This window comes from Oncorhynchus keta, unplaced genomic scaffold, assembly GCF_023373465.1.
Source record: "Oncorhynchus keta strain PuntledgeMale-10-30-2019 unplaced genomic scaffold, Oket_V2 Un_contig_1146_pilon_pilon, whole genome shotgun sequence".
Taxonomy (NCBI): Eukaryota; Metazoa; Chordata; class Actinopteri; order Salmoniformes; family Salmonidae; genus Oncorhynchus; species Oncorhynchus keta.
This window is the reverse complement of record NW_026277505.1, coordinates 12,854-40,161: the sequence shown is the minus strand read 5'-3', so window position 1 is coordinate 40,161 and position 27,308 is coordinate 12,854. Positions and strand designations below refer to the sequence as shown.

Here is a 27,308-nt window from a genome sequence, read left to right as displayed (position 1 = left end):
GGTAAGATACAGTCTATATACATGATAACTACCTACTGATAGACACTACATAGAGGAGGCCAGGCAAGCCAACGTGGTAAGATACAGTCTATATACATGATAACTACCTACTGATAGACACTACATAGAGGAGGCCAGGCAAGCCAACGTGGTAGATACAGTCTATATACATGATAACTACCTACTGATAGACACTACATAGAGGAGGCCAGGCAAGCCAACGTGGTAAGATAGTCTATATACATGATAACTACCTACTGATAGACACTACATAGAGGAGGCCAGGCAAGCCAACGTGGTAAGATACAATCTATATGCATGATTAACTTCACCTACTGATAGACAGATACATAGAGGTAGGCCATTTGCAAGCCAACGTGGTAAGATAAAGTCTATATACAGTGATAAAAACAGTGATAGACACTACATAGAGGTGAAAAAGGCAAGCCAATAGACGTATGTAAGATACAGTCTATATACATGATAACTGAGTTGGTACTGATAGACACTACATAGTTCCAGGAGGCCAGGCAAGCCATGATCGTGGTAAGATAGCCATCGTGACCAGTCTATATACAGATAACTGAGGACCTACTGATAGACACTACATAGTAGAGGCCAGGCAAGCCAACGAGCATACAATCAGTGGATATTGATGTTTATTGGTGAGGGAGTGATAAAAGGATGGCTCCAGTTTGCTGATTTTTTGAGTGTTGGAAGTCATTTTATAGATGCAGTGTACTGGAACGAGGTTACACAAATAGTCAGTTGGCTTTACATGATAACTGAGATACAGCTGTAGACAATGTGTGCTAAGGATGGAGGTTGCCATAGGCCAGCCAACTGGATTTGCAGAGTTTTACCTGATGATAATGACCTGATGAGTCTGGACACTAGAGTATTGCAGTGAGGCCAGGCTAAGCACTATAAAAACAGTATTGGGTTGGTAACCAAGGGTGGTATAGTGACATGAAACGGATGGTTACTGCATTTGGTTAGACTGCATGTTTGCTGAGTAGAGTGAGGAGGCCAGGAAAGGAACGTGGCATAAGATAGGTTTGTTTTACAGGATAAGAATACCGTCTGATGAAGGTGGCTTTGTTGGGATGAAGTGAGAAAGCCTGGACATCATGGATAAGATTGGGAGTCTGCCATATGACTGTGAACCCCCATGGAGAGACTGCAGAGCCGGACACCTAGCCTGGACTGATAGACACACTAACTCTGTCTGCAAAGTGGGTGAACCAGGCAAGGCAGTCACCATCCGAGGCTGGTGATGCTGCCGGGCAAGCGGTGATTGACAGAGTCGAAAGCGTGGTGGGTGATGAAGACGATGCAGTTGTCTTTTACGATGGCGGTTATGATTTAGCTACCTTTGAGTGTGGCTGAGATGACCGTGACCAGGAAGGAGTGCTGTCTATGGACATTGAAACTCTCTGGTCATTTGATTTTGACCTGTTTGTTGACTGAAGGAGGCACAGGCAAGCCTACGTGGTAGGATGGACATATATATGGTCTATAGCAGTTTGGGTCCAGGTGTCTCCCCTTTGAAGCACAGTGTCCAATGGGCCGAAGGATGACATCTATTGATTAAGCAAGAGCAACATCACAATCCTTGGGATCTCAGAGTCGATATGAGAGAGGTTGAACCCTGTGGCAATAGAGACTGCCAAGGACCGGATAGTTTCAGATTTGACACACTGAACTCTGTCTGCCCAAGATAATTGGTGAACCAGGTTTTGCAGCTCTTTCAGAACATCTGCTATCTGGATTTGGTGATTGACCTGGAGAGGCTTGGGTGCCTACGGGGCGTGTTGAAGACGGCTGCACAGTACTGTCTTTTATTGATGGCATGGCCAGCCGTATCATTTAGTTTCGACACTACTGAGGAGGCCAGTGCCGGCCTCACAGTGGTAGCTGGGAGAAGTACAGTTCTCCATGGATACAGTGATAACTACCTACTGATAGATAGACACTACATAGAGGAGGCCAGGCCAGGCACAGCCTAATACATGTAACTACCTACTGATAGACACTACATAGAGGAGGCCAGGCAAGCCAACGTGGTAGATACATTTAGTGACCTGTTTGTTGACTTGGCTTTCGAAGACCTTAGATAGGCAGTCTATATACATGATAACTACCTACTGATAGACACTACATAGAGGAGGCCAGGCAAGCCAACGTGGTAAGATACAGTCTATATACATGATAACTACCTACTGATAGACACTACATAGAGGAGGCCAGGCAAGCCAACGTGGTAAGATACAGTCTATATACATGGTAACTACCTACTGATATAACAGTCTCTATACCGTCTCTATAATCTATAACAGTCTCTATTCTGTCTCTATAACAGTCTCTATACTGTCTCTACACTTTATAACTATACCCTATACTGTCTCTATACTCCATAACAGTTTAACAGTTTATGATAACTGTCTCTATACTCTATAACATTCTCTATAACAGTTTATATACTGTCTCTATACTCTATAACAGTCTCTATAATGTCTCTATACTCTATAACAGTTTATATACTCTATAACAGTCTCTATACTGTCTCTATGCACTATAACAGTCTCTATACTGTCTCTATACGTCTATAACAGTCTCTATAAATGTCTCTATACTCTATAACAGTCTCTATACTGTCTCTATAATCTATAACAGTCTCTATACTGTCTCTATACTCTCTCTATACTGTCTCTACACTTTATAATATACTCTATACTGTCTCTATACTCTATAACAGTTTATATACTGTCTCTATACTCTATAACAGTCTCTATACTGTCTCTATGCACTATAACCGTCTCTATACTGTCTCTATACTCTATAACGGTCTCTATAAGGTTTCTATACTCTGTAGCAGTCTCTATACTGTCTCTATTCTCTATAACAGTCTCTATTCTGTCTCTATACTCTGACAGTCTCTATACTGTCTCTATGCACTATAACCGTCTCTATACTGTTTATATACTCTATAGCAGTCTCTATACTGTTTCTATTCTCTATAACAGTCTCTATACTGTCTCTATTCTCTATAACAGTCTCTATTCTGTCTCTATACTCTATAACAGTCTCTATACTTTCTCTATACTCTATAACAGTCTCTATATTGTCTCTATGCATACTGTCTCTATACTCTATACAGTCTCTATACTGTCTCTATGCACTATAACCAGTCTCTATACTGTCTATAATAACAGTCTCTATACTGTCTCTATAGTCTCTATACTGTCTCTATTCTCTATAACAGTCATGTCTCTACCAGTCTCTATACTGTCTCTATCTCTACTGTCTCTATAACAGTCTCTATACTGTCTCTATACTCTATAACAGTCTCTACTGTCACAATAAACCTGTCCTAACCTGTCACTGTCACATAAACCTGTCCTCACCTGTCACAATAAACCTGTCCTCACCTGTCATAATAAACCTGTCCCTACCTGTCCTACTAAACCTGTCCTCAACTGCCCTACTAAACCTGTCGTCACCTGTCACACTAAACCTGTCCTCACCTGTCACAATAAACCTGTCCTCACCTGTCATACTAAACCTGTCCTCACCTGTCATACTAAAACAAGTCTTACCAGTACAAATATTTTATGACTAAGGCTCTTTCTTAATTAATCTTTCCTTGATTCCTCGCATCCTCTCTCCTCGCCTCGTTCCTCAAAACTCCATTTGGAATGACTGCTGTTTTCTATCTCTCCAGGTGGGTCTGATGAGGAATGGCCGAATGTTGGCAGAGGGGGAACCAGAAACCTTGATGAAACAGAACAGTGCTGCGGTGAGTAGCCAACAACAGTGTATACAATTTACTTAGAATAACATTTTGTACATTTCACACTGTATTCAGACAGTTGGAAACTGAAGGGGGAGACAGGTGGACAGGCAAGCGGGAGTATAGTAGAAGCAGGGATTGAATGGCGGTTTATATTAGAGTATATTAAATGTGACTGATGCCAGGAGTGTTACCGCTAGACAACAATGTTCTGCAGGCCGTAGCCCTACATTGACCCTATTGCCTCCTACCATCCAATCACTGCAGACTACCAGTCAGAAGTTTGGAGATTGGAAAAAGCCTTCCTATAGCTATGTGAGACGTCTGACTGTTGATGTCTGACTGTTGGTGTCTGACTGCCTTCCCAGTAATCAAAATTATATTGAAAAGACGTCTTAAAAACATATTTTCCAGATTTTCATTTTCAGTTCTGAAGGAAAGTTGATAATACGTATTATCCAGACGTTGAAAATATGTTGAAGAGACGTCATTTTGGTCATTGATTTAAACTGCACATACTGTACATTCTCAATGAAGTTTGCATTATATCGTAATAATAATTTTTAAAATCCTTATAATATAAGAAAGAGGAGCCAAGTGAAGATTACAACATATTTCTTATTGCTCCAATCTGTCAGTCACTTCTGTAAAGCTGTTTGAAAGGCTTTAAAACGGGCAGCAACGACGTCCAAAGTGATCCAACAAATGGAATAAACCAACTAACCAGTTCAACGACAATAACATTCTCAGTAACGGTTACAGAAATGGTATTTTTCTTGCTATGTCTTTGAGATGTTGTTGCTTATCAACCTTAGTTGAATGCACTGACTGGATGTTACTCTGGATAAGAGTGTCTGCTGAATTACCAAAATGTAAAGGTTCATGTCAATTATTCTAATGCTCTCCGCCCCCAAGCAAGTACACATTGGGTCAGTCCGGACCAGACCCGAACAAATCATAGACGCCTAGGCTATGTTTCACAAGTTTGAACAGCACAGTACAGTAGAGCACAGTACATTACGGTACGGAGGACAGTAGAGTTTAATTCAGTACAGTAGAGTACAATACAGTTTAATTCAGTGCAGTAGAGCACAATACAATACAGTTTAATTCAGTCAAGTAGAGCACACTAGAGCACAGTAGAGTACAGTATAGTTTAATTCAGTAAAGTACACTAGAGTACAGTAGAGTGCAGTACAGTACAGTTTAATTCAGTAGAGTAGAGTACACTAGAATACAGTAGAGTGCAGTACAGTACAGTTTCATTCAGTGCAGTAGAGTGCAATACAATACAGTTTAATTCAGTAGAGTAGAGTACACTAGAATACAGTAGAGTGCAGTACAGTACAGTTTCATTCAGTGCAGTAGAGTACAATACAATACAGTTTAATTCAGTAGAGTAGAGTACACTAGAATACAGTAGAGTGCAGTACAGTTTAATTCAGTAGAGTACACTAGAGTACAGTAGAGTACAGTACAGTTTAATTCAGTAGAGTACATGAGGGTAAAATACAGTACATTATACTATATTATACTCTACTGTACTAAACCACTTTTCTTTCATGTACTGTACTCTGCTGTGCTCTACTGTACTGTAATGTAGTGTACTCTACTGTACTGTAATGTAGTGTACTCTACTTTGCTGCTCTACTGTACTGTAATGTACTCTGCTGTGCTCTACTGTACTGTACTCTTCTGTGCTCTACTGTACTGTAATGTGTGTGCTCTACTGTACTGTAATGTACTCTGCTGTGCTCTACTGTACTGTAATGTACTCTGCTGTGCTCTACTGTACTGTAATGTACTCTGCTGTGCTCTACTGTACTGTGCTGCTGTGCTCTACTGTACTGTAATGTAGTGTACTCTGCTGTGCTCTACTGTACTGTACTGTAATGTAGTGTGCTCTGCTGTGCTCTACTGTACTGTACTGTACTGTACTCTGCTGTGCTCTACTGTACTGTAATGTACTCTGCTGTGCTCTACTGTACTGTAATGTACTCTGCTGTGCTCTACTGTACTGTAATGTACTCTACTGTACTGTAATGTACTGTGCTCTACTGTACTGTAATGTACTCTGCTGTGTTCTACTGTACTGTAATGTAGTGTACTCTGCTGTGCTCTACTGTACTGTAATGTACTCTGTGTGCTCTACTGTACTGTAATGTACTGTAATGTGTACTCTGCTGTGCTCTACTGTACTGTAATGTACTCTGCTGTGCTCTACTGTGCTCTACTGTTAGCTTTCTGTAAAATAAATGAAATAAATATGCCTGTCCTCAAGCTGTACTGTTCTGTAACAATCCTGTGTGCTTTTCTACTGTAGAACCAGAGAAAATCAATAATTTGTGTAAGAGTGGTGATAGCTCTGCTTTGCTCATTTACTGTTCACAAAAACCAGCAAAGGGATCAAATAAAATAATACCTTTGAAGAACTGATGTTTCTGAGGAGACTCTCAGTTACAGATGTAAAAGATGCTTGTGTAGGACACAACGTTCCGTTTTGTTACTATGCATTTGGCTACCGAAACTAACCGAAAATTCAGTCACCTAAACGTCGAACTTTTTTCCGAATCTGAAACATGGAAAACGTTGTTTGAATCAATCCTCAAGGTGTTTTGTCATATATCTCTTCATTGAAATGCCAGTCCTAGAAGCCTGCATTCTTCTCTGTTCGGATGGAAAAATACTGGGACCTGACTTTTGCGCACAAACACTGAATGTCTGTGGCCAATCTTCCAATGATATGCCTACAAATACGTCACAATGCTGCAGACACCTGGGGAAACGATAGGAAGTGTCCGTTCATTCCCGGATTCACAGCCATATAAGTCCATGGAAAACGTGCCTTCAGAAATCCTGTCCTGGTCACCAAACATCTTGGTTTTGCCTGTAGATATTGTTATGGCACTCTGAAAATTGCCAAACGTGAGTGTCTTCTTTCCAAAACTAAATTCCAAGCATAGTGAGCATCTTTTCGTGACAAAATATCGCGCTAAAAACGGGCACGTCTTATCCAAAAATGAAATACTGCCCCTAGAGTTCTAACAAAAATAGATGTCTATGATTGGCTCAGATTTGGTCTCTGAACCTGACCAAAATGAATGTCTGTGGACTACTGCAGCCATCCACCCAGTTGGTTCTGTGTTGAGACCCCTGACTGTGTTATCTGCAATTGACTGTGTTGTCTTCTCCTGCAGCTGTGACCCTGGAGACCTCCTGCAGCTGTGTGAGACCTCAGACCAGGTGGGCTCCAAACACAGCACCTACCCTCAGGGTGGGGTACTAGAGAGCGGCCAATCACTCGAAAGCGGCCGGGAAGAGATTCAACCAATCCTGGGAGTCGGGCCGGGACCAGTTGAAGAGCTGCCCAAATACTCAGGTAAATGTAGGGTTGTATAGACACTACACTGTATATACTCAGGTAAATGTAGGGTTGTATGGACACTTCACTGTATATACTCAGGTAAATGTAGGGTTGTATAGACACTACACTGTATATACTCAGGTAAATGTAGGGTTGTATAGACACTATACTGTATATACTCAGGTAAATGTAGGGTTGTATAGACACTATACTGTATATACTCAGGTAAATGTAGGGTTGTATGGACACTACACTGTATATACTCAGGTAAATGTAGGGTTGTATGGACACTACACTGTATATACTCAGGTAAATGTAGGGTTACAAAATTGTCTTGAATTGAATTTCCTAAGATATTTAATACTGTGTGTGTGTGTTGGGTTGGGTTTTACTCTCTTTGTCGGGACCAGAAGTCCCCACGAGGATAGTAAAACAAGGACAATTCAGACAAGTGGGGACATTTTTAGGTTTAGGTTTAAGGTTTAAGGTTACAATTAGGGTTAGAACTAGGGTTAGCAGTTAGGGTTAGGAGTTAGGGTTAGGTTAGGGGTTAAGGTAAGAGTTAGGTTAAGTGGTAGGGTTAGGAAAAATAGGATTTTGAATGGGAATCAATTGTATGGTCCCCACAAGGATAGTAAAACAAACGTGTGTGTGTGTGTGTGTGTGTGTGTGTGTGTGTGTGTGTGTGTGTGTGTGTGTGTGTGTGTGTGTGTGTGTGTGTGTGTGTGTGTGTGTGTGTGTGTGTGTGTGTGTGTGTGTGTGTGTGTGTGTGTGTAGCGGACTGGAAGGTACGAGTCAGGCATGTGATGCCAAAGTGGAGGAACATCGCAGCTCTGATTATCAAGACCACGGTGCGGATGAAGAGAATGCCTGGGTGAGGAGGATGAGGATGAATTAAAGGAGTAGAATGAGCTGGAGGAAGGCAGACACGATAATGATGAAGATGATGATCCCTTAAATCTTCCAACCAAAATGTCTGGAATACCTGGGAATTCTGGGAAAGTTGTTCTGCAACCCCAGTCTGATTGCATTGTATCTGTCCAGGTCCCTATTTTTCCAGTTCCTTCTGCCAGTCATGCAGATCTCTCTGATGTGTCTGTGTATCGGAGGAGACCCCAAAGGAATACAGGTGGCTGTGGTCAACAATGAGACCTCCTCCAGCTCCTATAGCCAATCCCTGCTCTCCTTCCTGGACAACTCCAGCGTGCAACAGGTACTGGACCAATCGGTTTTCTATCTCCCACACTGTCCTGCTGGTCAGACTTAGTCCACTAGATGGAGGAATAGGGTGTAACACTGTCCTGCTGGTCAGACTTAGTCCACTAGATGGAGGAATAGGGTGTAACACTGTCCTCCTGGTCAGACTTAGTCCACTAGATGGAGGAATAGGGTGTAACACTGTCCTCCTGGTCAGACTTAGTCCACTAGATGGAGGAATAGGGTGTAACACTGTCCTCCTGGTCAGACTTAGTCCACTAGATGGAGGAATAGGGTGTAACACTGTCCTCCTGGTCAGACTTAGTCCACTAGATGGAGGAATAGGGTGTAACACTGTCCTCCTGGTCAGACTTAGTCCACTAGATGGAGGAATAGGGTGTAACACTGTCCTCCTGGTCATACTTAGTCCACTAGATGGAGGAATAGGGTGTAACATTGTCCTGGTCAGACTCCTGGGAGGAATAGGGTGTAACATTGTCCTCCTGGTCAGACTTAGTCCACTAGATGGAGGAATAGGGTGTAACATTGTCCTCCTGGTCCGACTTAGTCCACTAGATGGAGGAATAGGGTGTAACACTGTCCTCCTGGTCAGACTTAGTCCACTAGATGGAGGAAAAGGGTGTAATTTAAGAACTAGCTATAGTCACTGATGGTGTCCCCTGTCCCTCCCTGCCCTAGGTGAACCTGTCCCATGCTGAGGCTTTTGCAGGGGCCTATAACGGAGAGTACTGGGCCGTCATCGGGTTTGGAAAGAATTTTACCAGCTACCTGACCAAGAGGTGAGACCTACCTCTGGACCTGTCTCTAGTCTAGTCTCATCTTCTTCCCTTGTTCTTCTGTTCTTCTCTCTTCTCTTCTGTTCTGTTCTGTTATCTTCTTTTCCTCTCCTCTCCTCTCCTCTCCTCTCCTCTCCTCTCCTCTCCTCTCCTCTCCTCTCCTCTCCTCTCCTCTCCTCTACTCTACTCTACTCTACTCTACTCTACTACTCTACTCTACTCTTGCCTCTTCTATCTCTTCTCTTAAATCAATTCAATTCAAGGGCTTTATTGGCATGGGAATCATGTGTTAACATTGCCAAAGCAAGTGAAATCACTGTCCATGACTTGCAATGCTGTTGAACTTTAAGGCCACCAGTGTCAAAATTCTTCCCTACAGCGTAATGGAAACCTGTGCACCTTCCAGCTGCCAATGTGACACAGCATTCCACTGTCTTACACACACCCACACACAGACAGATAGACAGACACACACGGACAGACACACACACATACACACATACACTGTGAGGTCAACAAGGCATCTAACGTGATGATGACTCTGTGGTGAGGAAGGGTACACCAGTCACCAGTATGTCTGTCTGTGACAGTGTGTATCTGCATGGATTCCTCCTCGTGTGTGTGTGTGTGTGTGTGTGTGTGTGTGTGTGTGTGTGTGTGTGTGTGTGTGTGTGTGTGTGTGTGTGTGTGTGTGTGTGTGTGTGTGTGTGTGTGTGTGTGTGTGTGTGTGTGTGTGTGTGTGTGTGTGTGTGTGTGTGTGTGTGTGTGTGTGTGTGTGTGTGTGTGTGTGTGTGTGTGTGTGTGTGTGTGTGTGTGTGTGTGTGATCAGCCGTGAAGTGGAAAGTCTGGTCTTGCCTGTCGATCAGGGTCACACACACCTGGTCCGACCAGGTAGCTTACTGCACACACACAGTATCATGTTTGTTCTGTGTTGTATTATACAGGATCCTTACAGTATCATGTCTCTGTGGTGTGTGTTGTATTAACCAGGTAGCTTACTGCACACACACAGTATCATGTTTGTTCTGTGTTGTATTATACAGGATGATCCAGAGGCAGGTCTCTAAGGAGGTGGTGGATGGAGGGTCGGTGCACGTCTGGTTGGACCTGACCAGTAAGCTTTCACTCCGCAGTCTGTTGGCATGTGACAGTGTTCCAGAATGTACCTTCAAATAGAGTAGAATACAATACTGCTAGAATAGAATAGATCTGAATAGAATAGAACACTGTTAGAATATAATATAATGCCGATAGAATAGATCTGAATAGAATATAACACTGTTAGAATAGAATGCCATAGAATAGGTCTGAATAGAACACTGTTAGAATAGAATGCCAATAGAATAGATCTGAATAGAATAGAACACTGTTAGAATATAATACAATGCCAATAGAATAGATCTGCATAGAATAGAACACTGTTGGAATAGAATACTGATAGAATATAGTTGATTAGAATAGAATAGATCTGAATAAAATAGAACACTGTTAGAATAGAATGCCGATAGAATAGAATAGATCTGAATAGAATATAACACTGTTAGAATAGAATAGATCTGAATAGAATAGAACACTGTTAGATTAGAATAGAATGTCGATAGAATAGAATAGATCTGAATAGAATAGAACACTGTTGGAATAGAATAGTTCTGAATAGAATAGAACACTGTTAGAATATAATAGAATGCCAATAGAATAGCATAGATAGTTTGGCTGTGAAATTGACCTCTAGGTGTTAGTGTAACTGTTTTACAATACTGTGGGGGTCTTCTGAATGATGGCTCATCTCCCAAGTAATGGAAATGGATTTTGAATGCTTTTCAAAGTAAATGATTGATTAGTTTTATTCCAAAATACAGTAAACGCTCAAATCATTGAAATAGATCAAACATTTTCCAAGTGATGTTAGTCAAACTTATGGTGACATTGTTTTAACCTTTTAATGTATTTTCTCCAGATCGACAAATCGCCTTAATGCTTCAGAAAAAAATTAAAGATGCCTTTGAGGTACACCAGAGTTCCCTTTTCTTTGTCTCGTCATTAGGTGACGAATGATTCTGTTTTGGAAGAGTTCTTTGACTTTTGAGAGTGTTAGTGTTATTATTCATATGGCTTCTGCCTCTCTGTTCCCTCCTCAGGGTTTTATCCAGTATAAGATGAGTAGCAGGTCTTACCTGCTCTCTCTTCCTGTCAAGGTATGAAAATCCCCTTAAAACCCTGGTTAAGTCCCAAATGGTCCATAGGGCCGTGGTCAAAAGTAATGTCCTATGTAGGGAATAGGGTGTCATTTGGGAAGCAGGCCCTGTGTTGATAGTATTCTGCCATCCACATCTACTAGCCTTGCTAGTGTCTGATAGAGACAAGCTATTGTCTTCCCAAGACCACAATGTAACCTGTGTTGTTGAATGTATACAAATGTTTGATCCATTCCTGATGAATACACAGTGTACTCAGTGTATTCAACTGACTATTTCTCTTTGTCCCGTTTCTCTTTCCAGTTTGAGGAGCCCATCTATGGCAGCATGAACTCAGACTTCACCACGTTTGTGACGCCAGGAGCCGTTCTGAGGTAGAGATTCAGTCCAAGTCTGAACCTAGTCAGCTTTACTGAGACAAAGATGATAATCTGTTAAAATACTGTATGCCTTATGGTTTCCCTCCTCTTAATCTCTCCCTGTCGCTCTCTCTTTCTCTTTCTCTTTCTCTTTCTCTCCCTGTATCTCCCTCTCTCTCCCTATGTCTCTCTGTCTCTCTCCTGTCTCTCTCGCTCCTCTCTCTCTCTCTACTCCATATAACTTCCTCATGTCTCCTCTTTTTATTCTCTCAATTTATCCTCTTTTGCCCCTTTTCTCCCTCCCTTCTCCCTCATTCTACCCTCCCTCCTTCTCTCTCCCCCTCCCTTCTCCCTCATTCAACCCCCTCCCCCATTCTCTCTCCCCCTCCCTTCTCCCTCATTCTACCCCCTCCCTCCTTCTCTCCCCTCCCTTCTCCCTCATTCAACCCCCTCCCTCCTTCTCTCTCCCCCTCCCTTCTCCCTCATTCTACCCCCTCCCTCCTTCTCTCCCCCTCCCTTCTTCCTCATTCTACCCCCTCCTTCCTTCTCTCTCCCCCTCCCTTCTCCCTCATTCTACCCCCTCCCTCCTTCTCTCTCCCCCTCCCTTCTCCCTCCTTCTCACTCCCCCTCATTCTCTCCCTTCCCTTCTTCTCTCTCTACACAGCATCACTTTCTATCTCGCAGTGGGCTTGACGGCTCTCTCCTTCGTGATAGAGAGGAAGGAAGGGCTAATGGAAAGGTGCTGGGTCTCAGGTAAGAGGTCAAAGTTCACACAGTGGGTAACAAAATGGCACCATATTCCCTATTTAGTGCTTACATTTTGGCCTGGGCTAGGCGTCCCAAACAGCACCTATAGAGGGCTTGCAAGGACGTCACAAATCACCTAGCAACCCTCATGTTGGAAGACCAACTCAAGTCTGATGGTCCTCCAATCCTCCATATGGCTGACTGCGTTTTGTTACCACCGGAAACTTCGGGAAGATTTACCATTATTTCTAAGGACCCAGGAAATGGAGTCAGTGGGAGAACCTATTCAAGTAAGTAAATATCAAAAAACAATGTATTATTAGCTTGCTTGCTACAGAAACTTAGTGTGCAGGCTAACTCAAATTAGCTGCTAACGTAATGTTCGCTAGTTAACAAACTTTACATACCGTATACTGTATCTAGCTAGGTGAATTAAATATCACCAGTTTGCTAGCTTCATATTAGCTAGTTAGTTATCTTGATGTATTTATCGTTGTAACTCCAAATGCTTTTGTAGCTAGTTAGCTAGCTAACAGCCATGGAAGAGGGTGAAAGGATTAGCTCGCAGTTCCAGCTGTCAGAGAACAGAGAGCAAGCTACTCTAGATAGGGCAGGTACCTTTGTGGGAGGACATTATGAAACTATTCTCTAGTTCCAGTCCCTAGTGAGATACTGAGGACAGAGAGCAGGCTACTCTAGATAGGGCAGGTACCTTTGTGGGAGGACATTATGAAACTATTCTGTAGTTCCAGTCCCTAGTGAGATACTGAGGACAGAGAGCAGGCTACTCTAGAGAGGGCAGGTACCTTTGTGGGAGGACATTATGAAACTATTCTGTAGTTCCAGTCCCTAGTGAGATACTGAGGACAGAGAGCAGGCTACTCTAGATAGGGCAGGTACCTTTGTGGGAGGACATTATGAAACTATTCTGTAGTTCCAGTCCCTAGTGAGATACTGAGGACAGAGAGCAGGCTACTCTAGAGAGGGCAGGTACCTTTGTGGGAGGACATTATGAAACTATTCTGTAGTTCCAGTCCCTAGTGAGATACTGAGGACAGAGAGCAGGCTACTCTAGATAGGGCAGGTACCTTTGTGGGAGGACATTATGAAACTATTCTCTAGTTCCAGTCCCTAGTGAGATACTGAGGACAGAGAGCAGGCTACTCTAGATAGGGCAGGTACCTTTGTGGGAGGACATTATGAAACTATTCTGTAGTTCCAGTCCCCTAGTGAGATACTGAGGACAGAGAGCAGGCTACTCTAGATAGGGCAGGTACCTTTGTGGGAGGACATTATGAAACTATTCTGTAGTTCCAGTCCCTAGTGAGATACTGAGGACAGAGAGCAGGCTACTCTAGAGAGGGCAGGTACCTTTGTGGGAGGACATTATGAAACTATTCTGTAGTTCCAGTCCCCTAGTGAGATACTGAGGACAGAGAGCAGGCTACTCTAGAGAGGGCAGGTACCTTTGTGGGAGGACATTATGAAACTATTCTGTAGTTCCAGTCCCCTAGTGAGATACTGAGGACAGAGAGCAGGCTACTCTTGAGAGGGCAGGTACCTTTGTGGGAGGACATTATGAAACTATTCTCTAGTTCCAGTCCCCTAGTGAGATACTGAGGACAGAGAGCAGGCTACTCTAGAGAGGGCAGGTACCTTTGTGGGAGGACATTATGAAACTATTCTCTAGTTCCAGTCCCCTAGTGAGATACTGAGGACAGAGAGCAGGCTACTCTAGATAGGGCAGGTACCTTTGTGGGAGGACATTATGAAACTATTCTCTAGTTCCAGTCCCTCGTGAGATACTGAGGACAGAGAGATAGAGTAACATAATATTCAGGGCTGTCTAACTTGAGTATAATGCAGCCTGTTTCTTTTCGATGTCTGTCCTCAGATACAGAGTGCTGTGAAACCCTGTCTGCAGATGAAGAGGTCCTAATTAATGTCCCAAGAGAATATACCATGGATTATCTATTAGTACATGATTGTGAAGAAAAATACAGTTTAAAAGTAACACTATGTATAAACACATTACAACTGGAGCAGGCCAACCGTACTGGGTGTGCAGGCTTCTGCTCCAGCCATGCACTAACACACCTGATTCAATGTGTCAAACCTAATGAGTTAATAATCAGGCGTTCTAATGCTGGACTGGAACAGAAGTCTGTTCCCCCAGTAGATCAGTGATGTTGGACACCTCTGGTATTGACGTTTTTTGTTCACCTGAAATTGTTTTAGTAATAACAACATACGTGTTACTAAAATGTCTAACCTTTTACCAAGGAGTTAGCTTACACTTTGACAGTGTTGATTTGTGCAGTTAAGTGTTAATGTAACTATTATTCAAGATGAACTAGTGTTATGTTGATTAATCACAGATCACAATCCTGCAATAAAGAGGAATCTGTCTCTAATTTGTCTGTTTCTGTGTTCTATTCTCATTTGAACATTTACCTCTCCAATTAGTTTTATTTGATTGTCACTATTTTTTCAGGATATCGGCCATGTGAACCCATTTTGCAGCTGATAATGGCATGCAGCACCAATGCAGCCACAGGCCTACAGCAGTGGTTCCCAACTCCAGTCCTCCAGTTCCCCACAACAGCCCAACTCCAGTTCCCCACAACAGCCCAACTCCAGTTCCCCACAACAGCCCAACTCCAGTTCCCCACAACAGCCCAACTCCAGTTCCCCACAACAGCCCAACTCCAGTCCTTCAGTTCCCCACAACAGCCCAACTCCAGTCCTTCAGTTCCCCACAACAGCCCAACTCCAGTCCTTCAGTTCCCCACAACAGCCCAACTCCAGTCCTTCAGTTCCCCACAACAGCCCAACTCCAGTCCTTCAGTTCCCCACAACAGCCCAACTCCAGTCCTTCAGTTCCCCACAACAGCCCAACTCCAGTCCTTCAGTTCCCCACAACAGCCCAACTCCAGTCCTCCAGTTCCCCACAACAGCCCAACTCCAGTTCCCCACAACAGCCCAACTCCAGTCCTTCAGTTCCCCACAACAGCCCAACTCCAGTCCTTCAGTTCCCCACAACAGCCCAACTCCAACCCTCCAGTTCCCCCAACTCCAATCCTCCAGTTCCCCCAACTCCAGTCCTCCAGTTCCCCACAACATCCCAACTCCAACCCTCCAGTTCCCCACAACAGCCCAACTCCAGTCCTCCAGTTCCCCACAACAGCCCAACTCCAACCCTCCAGTTCCCCACAACAGCCCAACTCCAGTCCTCCAGTTCCCCACAACAGCCCAACTCCAACCCTCCAGTTCCCCACAACAGCCCAACTCCAGTCCTCCAGTTCCCCACAACAGCCCAACTCCAGTACTCCAGTTCCCCACAACAGCCCAACTCCAGTCCTCCAGTTCCCCACAACAGCCCAACTCCAGTCCTCCAGTTCCCCACAACAGCCCAACTCCAGTCCTCCAGTTCCCCACAACAGCCCAACTCCAGTCCACCAGTTCCCCACAACAGCCCAACTCCAGTCCTCCAGTTCCCCACAACAGCCCAACTCCAGTCCTCCAGTTCCCCACAACAGCCCAACTCCAGTCCTCCAGTTCCCCACAACAGCCCAACTCCAGTTCCCCACAACAGCCCAACTCCAGTCCTCCAGTTCCCCACAACAGCCCAACTCCAGTTCCCCACAACAGCCCAACTCCAGTCCTTCAGTTCCCCACAACAGCCCAACTCCAGTCCTTCAGTTCCCCACAACAGCCCAACTCCAACCCTCCAGTTCCCCCAACTCCAACCCTCCAGTTCCCCCAACTCCAGTCCTCCAGTTCCCCACAACAGCCCAACTCCAACCCTCCAGTTCCCCCAACTCCAGTCCTCTAGTTCCCACAACAGCCCAACTCCAACCCTCCAGTTCCCCCAACTCCAGTCCTCTAGTTCCCCCAACAGCCCAACTCCAGTCCTCCAGTTCCCCCAACTCCAACCCTCCAGTTCCCCACAACAGCCAAACTCCAACCGTCCAGTTCCCCACAACAGCCCAACTCCAACCCTCCAGTTCCCCACAACAGCCCAACTCCAACCCTCCAGTTCCCCACAACAGCCCAACTCCAACCCTCCAGTTCCCCACAACAGCCCAACTCCAACCCTCCAGTTCCCCACAACAGCCCAACTCCAGTCCTCCAGTTCCCCACAACAGCCCAACTCCAGTCCTCCAGTTCCCCACAACAGCCCAACTCCAGTCCTCCAGTTCCCCACAACAGCCCAACTCCAGTCCTCCAGTTCCCCACAACAGCCCAACTCCAGTCCTCCAGTTCCCCACAACAGCCCAACTCCAGTCCTCCAGTTCCCCACAACAGCCCAACTCCAGTTCCCCACAACAGCCCAACTCCAGTTCCCCACAACAGCCCAACTCCAGTTCCCCACAACAGCCCAACTCCAGTTCCCCACAACAGCCCAACTCCAGTTCCCCACAACAGCCCAACTCCAGTCCTTCAGTTCCCCACAACAGCCCAACTCCAGTCCTTCAGTTCCCCACAACAGCCCAACTCCAGTCCTTCAGTTCCCCACAACAGCCCAACTCCAACCCTCCAGTTCCCCCAACTCCAACCCTCCAGTTCCCCCAACTCCAACCCTCCAGTTCCCCCAACTCCAACCCTCCAGTTCCCCCAACTCCAGTCCTCCAGTTCCCCACAACAGCCCAACTCCAACCCTCCAGTTCCCCCAACTCCAGTCCTCTAGTTCCCCACAACAGCCCAACTCCAACCCTCCAGTTCCCCCAACTCCAGTCCTCTAGTTCCCCACAACAGCCCAACTCCAACCCTCCAGTTCCCCCAACTCCAACCCTCCAGTTCCCCCAACTCCAACCCTCCAGTTCCCCCAACTCCAACCCTCCAGTTCCCCCAACTCCAACCCTCCAGTTCCCCCAACTCCAGTCCTCCAGTTCCCCACAACAGCCCAACTCCAACCCTCCAGTTCCCCCAACTCCAGTCCTCTAGTTCCCCACAACAGCCCAACTCCAACCCTCCAGTTCCCCCAACTCCAGTCCTCTAGTTCCCCACAACAGCCCAACTCCAACCCTCCAGTTCCCCCAACTCCAACCCTCCAGTTCCCCCAACTCCAACCCTCCAGTTCCCCCAACTCCAACCCTCCAGTTCCCCCAACTCCAACCCTCCAGTTCCCCCAACTCCAACCCTCCAGTTCCCCCAACTCCAACCCTCCAGTTCCCCCAACTCCAACCCTCCAGTTCCCCCAACTCCAACCCTCCAGTTCCCCCAACTCCAACCCTCTAGTTCCCCCAACTCCAGTCCTCTAGTTCCCCACAACAGCCCAACTCCAACCCTCCAGTTCCCCACAACAGCCAACCTCCAACCCTCCAGTTCCCCCAACTCCAACCCTCCAGTTCCCACAACAGCCCAACTCCAGTCCTCCAGTTCCCCACAACAGCCCAACTCCAACCCTCCCGTTCCCCACAACAGCCCAACTCCAACCCTCCAGTTCCCCACAACAGCCCAACTCCAACCCTCCAGTTCCCCCAACTCCAACCCTCCAGTTCCCACAACAGCCCAACTCCAGTCCTCCAGTTCCCACAACAGCCCAACTCCAGTTCCCCACAACAGCCCAACTCCAGTTCCCCACAACAGCCCAACTCCAGTCCTCCAGTTCCCACAACAGCACACATTGTTGTAGCCCCAGACAAACAAACCTGATTCAACTCAGAGGGCCTGATGATTAGTTGACAAATTGACTGATTTCCTTATATGAACTGTAACTCAGTAAAATCATATATTTTTAGTATGTTGCGTTTATATTTTTTGTTCAATATATATATATATTTTTTTTTGTATTATTATTTTCCAACTGCATACATTGTTGGGAATGGCTCATAAACTAGCATATCACAATAGTGTACACCAGCACATGTGACAAATAAAATGTGATTAGATTTTAATCAGAATGATCCACCATCTCCCCCTAGTGGTCAATACTGGTCAGTACACGGATGATGATCTGAGCCCATAGTGCACTATAGAGGCTTGCAGTTGACGTACAATGCTTAGAAGACTACAGCATTCATTATTCTGACAACAGCCAAGTGTCTACATGATAACAGTGCCTAAAACTAGTTGATTCATCACCATGGTCATTTTCTGTAGAGTATTTGGCAGAGGAGGGCTACTTTGAAGAATCTCAAATATAAAATATATTTTGATTTGTGTAACACTTTTCTGGTTACTACATGATTCCATGTGTTATTTCATACTTTTGATGTCTTCAAAAAAATAGAGTAAAAATAGTACAAATTTAAAGCTTGAACGTTGAATAAATAGGCGTGTACAAACTTTTGACTGGTACTATATGTGAATGTGTGTTTGTGTTGTTTCGGTATGCGTTGTGTCTAATGTGTGTGTAAATAGGCTCAATGCAGAAAGGCTCAATGCAGAAAGGCTCAGTGCAGATAGGCTCAGTGCAGATAGGCTCAGTGCAGATAGGCTCAGTGCAGATAGGCTCAGTGCAGATAGGCTCAGTGCAGATAGGCTCAGTGCAGATAGGCGCAGTGCAGATAGGCGCAGTGCAGATAGGCTCAGTGCAGATAGGCTCAGTGCAGATAGGCTCAGTGCAGTTGGGGTCAGTGCAGATAGGGTCAGTGCAGATAGGAGCAGTGCAGATAGGCGCAGTGCAGATAGGCTCAGTGCAGATAGGAGCAGTGCAGATAGGCGCAGTGCAGATAGGCTCAGTGCAGATAGGCTCAGTGCAGATAGGCTCAGTGCAGATAGGCTCAGTGCAGATAGGATCAGTGCAGTTGGGGTCAGTGCAGATAGGGTCAGTGCAGATAGGCGCAGTGCAGATAGGCGCAGTGCAGATAGGCGCAGTGCAGATAGGCGCAGTGCAGATAGGCGCAGTGCAGATAGGCTCAGTGCAGTTGGGGTCAGTGCAGATAGGCTCAGTGCAGTTGGGGTCAGTGCAGATAGGCAGCTCAGTGCAGATAGGCGGCTCAGTGCAGATAGGCAGCTCAGTGCAGATAGGCAGCTCAGTGCAGATAGGCTCAGTGCATATAGGCTCAGTCCAACAATTGACTATTTAGCTAAATCACCATGGGCCTCACATTATGAAACAATAAATACATTGCTTCTCCCTTTTCCTCTATGTTCCTCCTATTCTCTCTCTCTCTCTCTCTCTCTCTCTCTCTCTCTCTCTCTCTCTCTCTCTACCTCTCCCTATTCTTTTCTCTCTCCTTCTTACTCCTCTCTCTTTCTCTCTATTCCTCCTTCTCTCTCTCTCTCTCTATCGCTCTCTACCTCTCCCTATTCTTTTCTCTCTCCTTACTCCTCTCTCTTTCTCTCTATTCCTCCTTCACTCTCTCTCTCTCTATCGCTCTCTACCTCTCCCTATTCTTTTCTCTCTCCTTACTCCTCTCTCTTTCTCTCTATTCCTCCTTCACTCTCTCTCTCTATCGCTCTCTTTCTTATTCTCTCTCTCTCCTTACTCTCTCTCTTTCTCTCTATTCCTCTTTCTCTCTTCCTCATTCTCGCTCTCTCAATTCAATTCAATTCAATTTGCTTTATTGGCATGACGTAACAATGTACATATTGCCAAAGCTTATTTTGGATATTTACAATATAAAAATGAGAATCAAAATTGTCAATGGGACAACAGTAACAACAATAACCAAGGGTTAAAATAACCATACATTCAACAATAACAATAAGCATACAGTAGAGGACATGTGCAGGTTGACTGGTCTGTCAGACACTGTCCCTCAACTTATGGCAGGCAGCAATGTAGTGCGCTGCCAACCCACAGCTCTCTGGTCCTCCCCCAACAGGACGGGTAGCCTACTCTCATCAGAGAGGTCTTTGAAACCTTGAATAAGGGTTTTTAAATTTGGGGAAATGACACTCTCTAATTGTTTATATTTTTGACATTTTGTCAGGAAATGCAGCTCCGTCTCAGGTTCTGCTGTGGTGCAGTGGTTGCACAGCCTGTCCTCTACAGGGAGCCAGGTTTTCCTGTTTCTACCCTTCTCAATGGCAAGGCTGTGTTCACTGAGCCTATACTTTGTCAAGGCTTTTCTAAGGTTTTGATCAGTAACCATGGTCAAATATTTAGCCACAGTGTACTCCCTCTCCCTCTCCCTCTCCCTCCCCAAGGTGTGAGTTCAATGGAGACCGTGCTGGCGTATCTCATCTCCCAGCTGATTATCATCAGTGTCCAGATAATTCTACTACTGATCTTAATGCTGCTTGTCTTTAAGGTAACACACACACACACACCCACACACACACACACACACACAGGTCTCTGTATTGTGACAATGTAACAGACACTATATCATTGAATAACATGACATGCTCTTTCACCTTCCTCTCTCTTGTTACCTTCCCTCCTTTTCTGTCTTTCTCACTTTTTACTGTCTCCTCCTCCAATCGCTGTCCTCTCTCTCTCCGTCCTTCTCCCCCTCCTCCAACTCTCACTTTCCTTCCCCTCTCTCTTCCTCTTTCTCCCCCTCCTCTGCCTCCCTCCCTCCCTCCAGATCCCTAATGAGGGGAACCTGGTGTTGGTTATAGCTCTGATCGTGCTGCAGGGCATAACAGGCACTTCCTTTGGTCTGGTCATCTCATCTGCCATCGATGACGAACAGAACGCCACCCAAGCTGCCCTTGGTATCTTTTACCCCAACCTCATCGTCAGTGGTACGTCCCACACTCACACATGGACGCACATACACATGCTAGCACATAGACAGACACACACACACACACACACACACACACACACACACACTCACACACTGTCTTTTACCTCAACCTCATCGTCAGTGGTACGTCCCACACTCACACATGGACGCACATACACATGCTAGCACACACACACACACACACACACACACACACACACACACACACACACACACACACACACACACACACACACACACACACACACACACTCACACACTGTCTTTTACCTCAACCTCATCGTCAGCGGTACGTCACACACTCACACACGGACGCACATACACACGCTAGCACATAGACACACACACACGCACGCACGCACACACACACACACACACACACACACACACACACACACACACACACACACACACACACACACACACACACACACACACACACACACACACTGTCTTTTGCCTCAACCTCATCGTCAGCGGTACGTCACACACTCACACACGGACGCACATACACACGCTAGCACACAGAGACACACACTGTCTTTTACCTCAATAGTCAGTAGTACGTTTTAGGGGGTTTGATTTCCGTAACTATGCCAAACTACAATAGTGTCTTCCATGTTCTCTCAATATCAAATCAAATCACATCTATTTATACAGCTGATATCTCAAAGTGCTGTACAGAAACCCAGCCTAAAACCCCAAACAGCAAGCAATGCAGGTGTAGAAGCATGGTGGCTAGGAGAAACTCCCTAGAAAGGCCAAAACCTAGGAAGAAACCTAGAGAGGAACCAGGCTATGAGGGGTGGCCAGTCCTCTTCTGGCTGTGCCGGGTGGAGATTATAACAGAACATGGCCAAGATGTTCAAATGTTCATAAATGACCAGCATGGTCCAATAATAATAATCACAGGCAGAACAGTTGAAACTGGAGCAGCAGCACGGCCAGGTGGACTGGGGACAGCAAGGAGTCATCATGTCAGGTAGTCCTGAGGCAATTCAATAAAGTTGAATTAAATCCTATTCAGTTCAATTCAATTACTCTTTCTGAAAATAACACTTTCTTGGAAGAAAATCCATGTTGCCAAAGCAGATCAGTTTAGGACATGTCTCTGTCTTCTGAGCCTCACAAAGAAGAACAGCACACACATACACATCTCACTCTCTCTTTCTCTAAGACAGTCTCTTTCCTCCTCTCCCTACAGGTATAATCTGGCCTGTGGAGTGCATCCCCTATCCACTACGTTACATCAGTCTGGCCCTGCCCCAGACCTACGCTTCTGAAGCCCTACGATGCATCATGTACAGAGGTAACACACACACACACAGACACACACACACACACACAGACACACACACACAAATATAAATACTGTACTTAAACTCAGCAACAACAAAAAAAAGTCCTCTCACTGTCAACTGCATTGATTTTCAGCAAATTTAACATGTTTAAATATGTGTATGAACATAACAAGATTCAACAACTGAGACATAAACTGAACAAGTTCCACAGACATGTGACTAACAGAAATTGAATAATGTGTTCCTGAACAAAGGTCAAAATCAAAAGTAACAGTCAGTATCTGCTGTGGCCACCAGCTGCATTGAGTACTGCAGTGCATCTCCTCCTCGTAGACTGCACCAGATTTGCCAGTTCTTGCTGTGAGATGTTACCCCACTCTTCCACCAAGGCACCTGCAAGTTCCCAGACATTTCTGGGGGGAATGGCCCTAGCCCTCACCCACCGATCAAACAGGTCCCAGATGTGCTCAATGGGATTCAGATCCGGGCTCTTCGATGGCCATGGCAGAACACTGACATTCCTGTCTTGCAGGAAATCACACAGAACGAGCAGTATAGCTAGTAGCATTGTCATGCTGCAGGGTCATGTCAGGATGAGCCTGCAGGAAGGGAACCACATGAGGGAGGAGGATGTCTTCCCTGTAACGCATAGCGTTGAGATTGCCTGCAACGACAACAAGCTCAGTCCGATGATGCTGTGACACACCGTCCCAGACCATGATGGATCCTCCACCTCCAAATCGATCCCGCTCCAGAGTGCAGGCCTCGGTGTAACACTCATCCCTTCGACGATAATAAACGCGAATCCAACCATCACCCCTGGTGAGACAAAACCGTGAGTCGTCAGTGAAGAACACTTTTTGCAAGTCCTGTCTGGTCCAGCGACGGTGGGTTTGTGCCCATAGGAGAGGTGAGGACCTGCCTTACAACAGGCCTACAAGCCTTCAGTCCAGCTTCTCTCAGCCTATTGCGGACAGTCTGAGCACTGATGGAGGGATTGTGCGTTCCTGGTGTAACTCGGGCAGTTGTTGTTGCCATCCTGTACCTCTCCCGCATGGGTGATGTTCGGATGTACCGATCCTGTGCAGGTGTTGTTACACATGGGCTGCCACTGCGAGGACGATCAGCTGTCCGTCCTGTCTCCCTGTTGCGCTGTCTTAGGCGTCTCACAGTACGGACATTGCCATGTATTGCCCTGGCCACATCTGCAGTCCTCATGCCTCCTTGCAGCATGACTAAGGCACATTCACGCAGGTGAGCAGGGACCCTGGGCATCTTTCTTTGGTGTTTTTCAGAGTCAGTAGAAAGGCCTCTTTAGTGTCCTAAGTTTTGTGACCTTAATTGCCTACCGTCCGTAAGCTGTTAGTGTCTTAGCGACCGACGAGCATGGGAAACAGTGTTCAAACCCTTTACAATTAAAATCTGTGAAGTTATTTGTATTTTTACGAATTATCTTTGAAAGACAAGGTCCTGAAAAAGAAACATTTCTTTTTTTGCTGAGTTTACACACACACACACACATGCACAACATAGTCCCGAGCTCACAGTGGAGGAAAGATATCCTGCTCTCTCTCAGTCTGTCTGTCTGTCTGTCTCATCTTCATATCACAGTACAAACACACACACACAAACTCTCTCTCCCACACACACACACACAGAGAGAAAGACACCATCTTACCTTGTCTCTCCCTCAGGCTGGGGTCTCTCCAGGATGATAGTGTGGCGAGGCTTTGTTGTCACCCTGGGCTGGAACACTTTCTTCGTCATCCTGGCCATCGTCATCCTCAAGTTGAGGATGTGAAACTCCAACCCAGGGAAGATGTGTGCCTATGTAGTGTATGTGAATGTGTGAGGGTTTTGTGTGGGACTGTCAATGTGGGGTGTGTAAGTGAGTGTGTATATGGTGTGTGTATATATATAGTCTAGTGAGTGTGTATATGGTGTGTGTATATATATAGTCTAGTGAGTGTGTATATGGTGTGTATATATATAGTCTAGTGAGTGTGTATATGGTGTGTTTATATAGTCTAGTGAGTGTGTGTGTAGGGTCAGTGCAGATAGGGTAACTTTCCCCCTCAGTCACGTTAGTTTGGCTACTCAACCTATCTATGTGTCACTCACAAACCAATCAAAATGCCTGAAATGTGCGTCTGGACACTGCACCCGCCCACTCAGGTGTTACGAGTGTAATCACCGTCAGAAGAGTGATCATCGTCTGAGGACTGTTATTATGGACAATAACATGAATGGGTGTGATACGTTTACAGCAGGATTCTACTGTCCTGCCGTTATAAGTCTGTAATGTTCGTGTGTTTTCCCGATACAGCTTTGCATATGGTTGATAGTTAATTGCCATTATTGCATTGTTTGCACAGGTGTTTTATGGAGGAGATTTGTTGTACTGGTAACACAAGGCGGGAATTGTTAAAAGTTAAGAAGGGTCTTTTTTGTCAAAGCAGCTGTTGGGGTCAGAGTTATGCGAAGCCTCATTAGACTGACTTTCAAACGCACAACTAGGTTGCCTGGCAACTCAAACTGAATCATTCCGCTGCTCGATGTTCGCTACATACTTCGTTTCGGAGAAGGAACTAACGTCCGTGGGCATGGCGTAGCTTTTGGCCAAAGAAAGGATTTTGGCCCATATGTCATGTCTTTCTAGAATGCCCTTTTAAGAAATATTAATTGGGAAAATGTTTGGTCTCTTTCTCAGAAGTTTCTTTTAACTAATAATATTAAAGAGGTTTAATATAAATGAATCCACAAGTGCTGCCCTACTAAACATGATCTTGAAGTTTAAAAAAATACATGGATGTTTCTTGTACCTTCTGTGATGACCAACATTACCTTCTGTAATGACCAACATTACCTTCTGTAATGATCAACATTACCTTCTGTAATGATCAACATTACCTTCTGTGATGACCAACATTACCTTCTGTGATGACCAACATTACCTTCTGTAATGACCAACATTACCTTATGTAATGACCAACATTACCTTCTGTGATGACCAACATAACCTTCTGTAATGGCCAACATTACCTTCTGTAATGATCAACATTACCTTCTGTGATGACCAACATTACCTCCTGTAATGATCAACATTACCTTCTGTGATGATCAACATTACCTTCTGTGATGACCAACATTACCTTCTGTAATGATCAACATTACCTTCTGTGATGACCAACATTACCTTCTGTGACGACCACCATTACCTTCTGTGATGACCACCATTACCTTCTGTGATGGCCAACATTACCTTCTGTGATGACCAACATTACCTTCTGTAATGATCGCCATTACCTTCTGTGATGACCAACATTACCTCCTGTAATGACCAACATTACCTTCTGTAATGACCAACATTACCTTCTGTGATGACCAACATGACCTTCTGTAATGATCAACATTACCTTCTGTGATGACCAACATTACCTTCTGTAATGATCACCATTACCTTCTGTAATGATCAACATTACCTTCAGTAATGACCAACATTACCTTCTGTAATGACCAACATTACCTTCTGTAATGACCAACATTACCTTCTGTAATGATCAACACCACCTTCTGTAATGACCAACATTACCTTCTGTGATGACCAACATCACCTTCTGTAATGATCAACATTACCTTCTTTAATGACCAACATTACCAAACATTACCTTCTGTAATGACCAACATTACCTTCTGTAATGATCAACATCGCCTTCTGTAATGACCAACATTACCTTCTGTGATGACCAACATTACCTTATGTAATGATCAACATTACCTTCTGTAATGACCAGCATCACCTTCTGTAATGATCAACATTACCTTCTGTGATGATCAACATTACCTTCTGTAATGACCAACATTACCTTCTGTAATGACCAACATCACCTTCTGTAATGACCAACATTACCTTCTGTAATGATCAACATTACCTTCTGTAATGATCAACATTACCTTCTGTAATGGCCGACAAGATATCTGGAGATTGTTTTCGATCATAAACATTTTCCCTTCTACTTGAAAATGTGATATTTGGTTTTAAAAGTATAGCAAAGTCTTTCTTCTTAAATCAACCTCATTGGTATTTTATCTCAATTCCATATTCATAAATGTAAATGACAAAAACCTCTTTACTATTTTTGGAATGAAATTGAACAATATATAAACAACATTTCTTCTTCTGATAACAAAAACCACCAAAAGGTTGAATGTAGTGATAAGGTGTTGACATAATGTATGGGCTGCATTACCCTGCCTGTTGTTTGCCATGTTTAGATACTCTGTTGTGTACTCTGTTTGTTTTTTCTATATTGGTATTTTTTGAACAATAAAATTAAAAAGACAACTCTGCATATCAGACTACAAATAAGCAGTTTGTTGTCCTGGCAACTGGGAAGAAGTGGAATAATATGAGAAGCATGGAGAATAACAGTAATGTTATTAGTAATGTTATGTGGTTTAGTGTAGGTTGGAGCCAGAAATGTGGACTGGAGCCTGGATTTGGATCTATTTAAAATATTGTTAATTGAGATAAGTTAAATAGACACAAAATGTTTTTTTTGGAGGAAACTAAACACTTACACAACCAAGTATGTGGACATCTGCTCATCGATCATCTCATTCCACCCAATAGTTACAGGGAAGATGAATGAGCCAATTGGAAGCTGGGGATGATTAGGTGTCCATGATGGTATGAGGGCCAGATGGGGAATTTAGCCAGGACACCTGGGTTATCACCCCTACTCTTACAATTAATGCCATTGAATCTTTATTGACCAATTTGTTAGACCAGAGGAAAGAGTGCCTCCTACTGGCCCTCCGACACCACTTCCAGCAGCATCTGGTCTCCCATCCAGGGACTGACCCTGCTTCAGAGGCAAACAGTAGTGGGATACAGGGTGACATGC

At 44.8% G+C, this 27,308-nt stretch overlaps 2 protein-coding genes across 2 annotated transcripts in view; both read left to right on the top strand.

Annotated features, from left to right (window-relative positions):
- The window catches only part of LOC118383393 (ABC transporter G family member 23-like), a 44,194-nt gene extending 17,441 nt beyond the window's left edge, over positions 1-26,753 (top strand). Inside the window, exons 7-21 of the mRNA XM_052500599.1 lie at positions 3,725-3,796; positions 4,917-4,932; positions 7,005-7,172; positions 7,935-8,031; positions 8,202-8,370; positions 9,054-9,154; positions 10,195-10,265; positions 11,109-11,158; positions 11,290-11,346; positions 11,650-11,720; positions 12,370-12,458; positions 20,553-20,656; positions 20,936-21,095; positions 22,305-22,409; positions 24,096-26,753. Of these exons, the coding sequence (XP_052356559.1) occupies positions 3,725-3,796; positions 4,917-4,932; positions 7,005-7,172; positions 7,935-8,031; positions 8,202-8,370; positions 9,054-9,154; positions 10,195-10,265; positions 11,109-11,158; positions 11,290-11,346; positions 11,650-11,720; positions 12,370-12,458; positions 20,553-20,656; positions 20,936-21,095; positions 22,305-22,409; positions 24,096-24,202 (1,437 nt within the window). The 3' untranslated portion in view covers positions 24,203-26,753. The remainder of the gene's footprint in view (positions 1-3,724; positions 3,797-4,916; positions 4,933-7,004; positions 7,173-7,934; positions 8,032-8,201; positions 8,371-9,053; positions 9,155-10,194; positions 10,266-11,108; positions 11,159-11,289; positions 11,347-11,649; positions 11,721-12,369; positions 12,459-20,552; positions 20,657-20,935; positions 21,096-22,304; positions 22,410-24,095) is intronic.
- Positions 12,599-17,702, top strand: LOC127917445 (uncharacterized). The gene is made up of 2 exons (XM_052500593.1): positions 12,599-12,742; positions 14,347-17,702. Exon 2 carries the CDS (start codon positions 14,982-14,984, stop codon positions 17,397-17,399), a length of 2,418 nt encoding a protein of 805 aa, XP_052356553.1. The 5' UTR covers positions 12,599-12,742; positions 14,347-14,981; the 3' UTR covers positions 17,400-17,702.
- Positions 26,754-27,308: the final 555 nt, after the last annotated feature.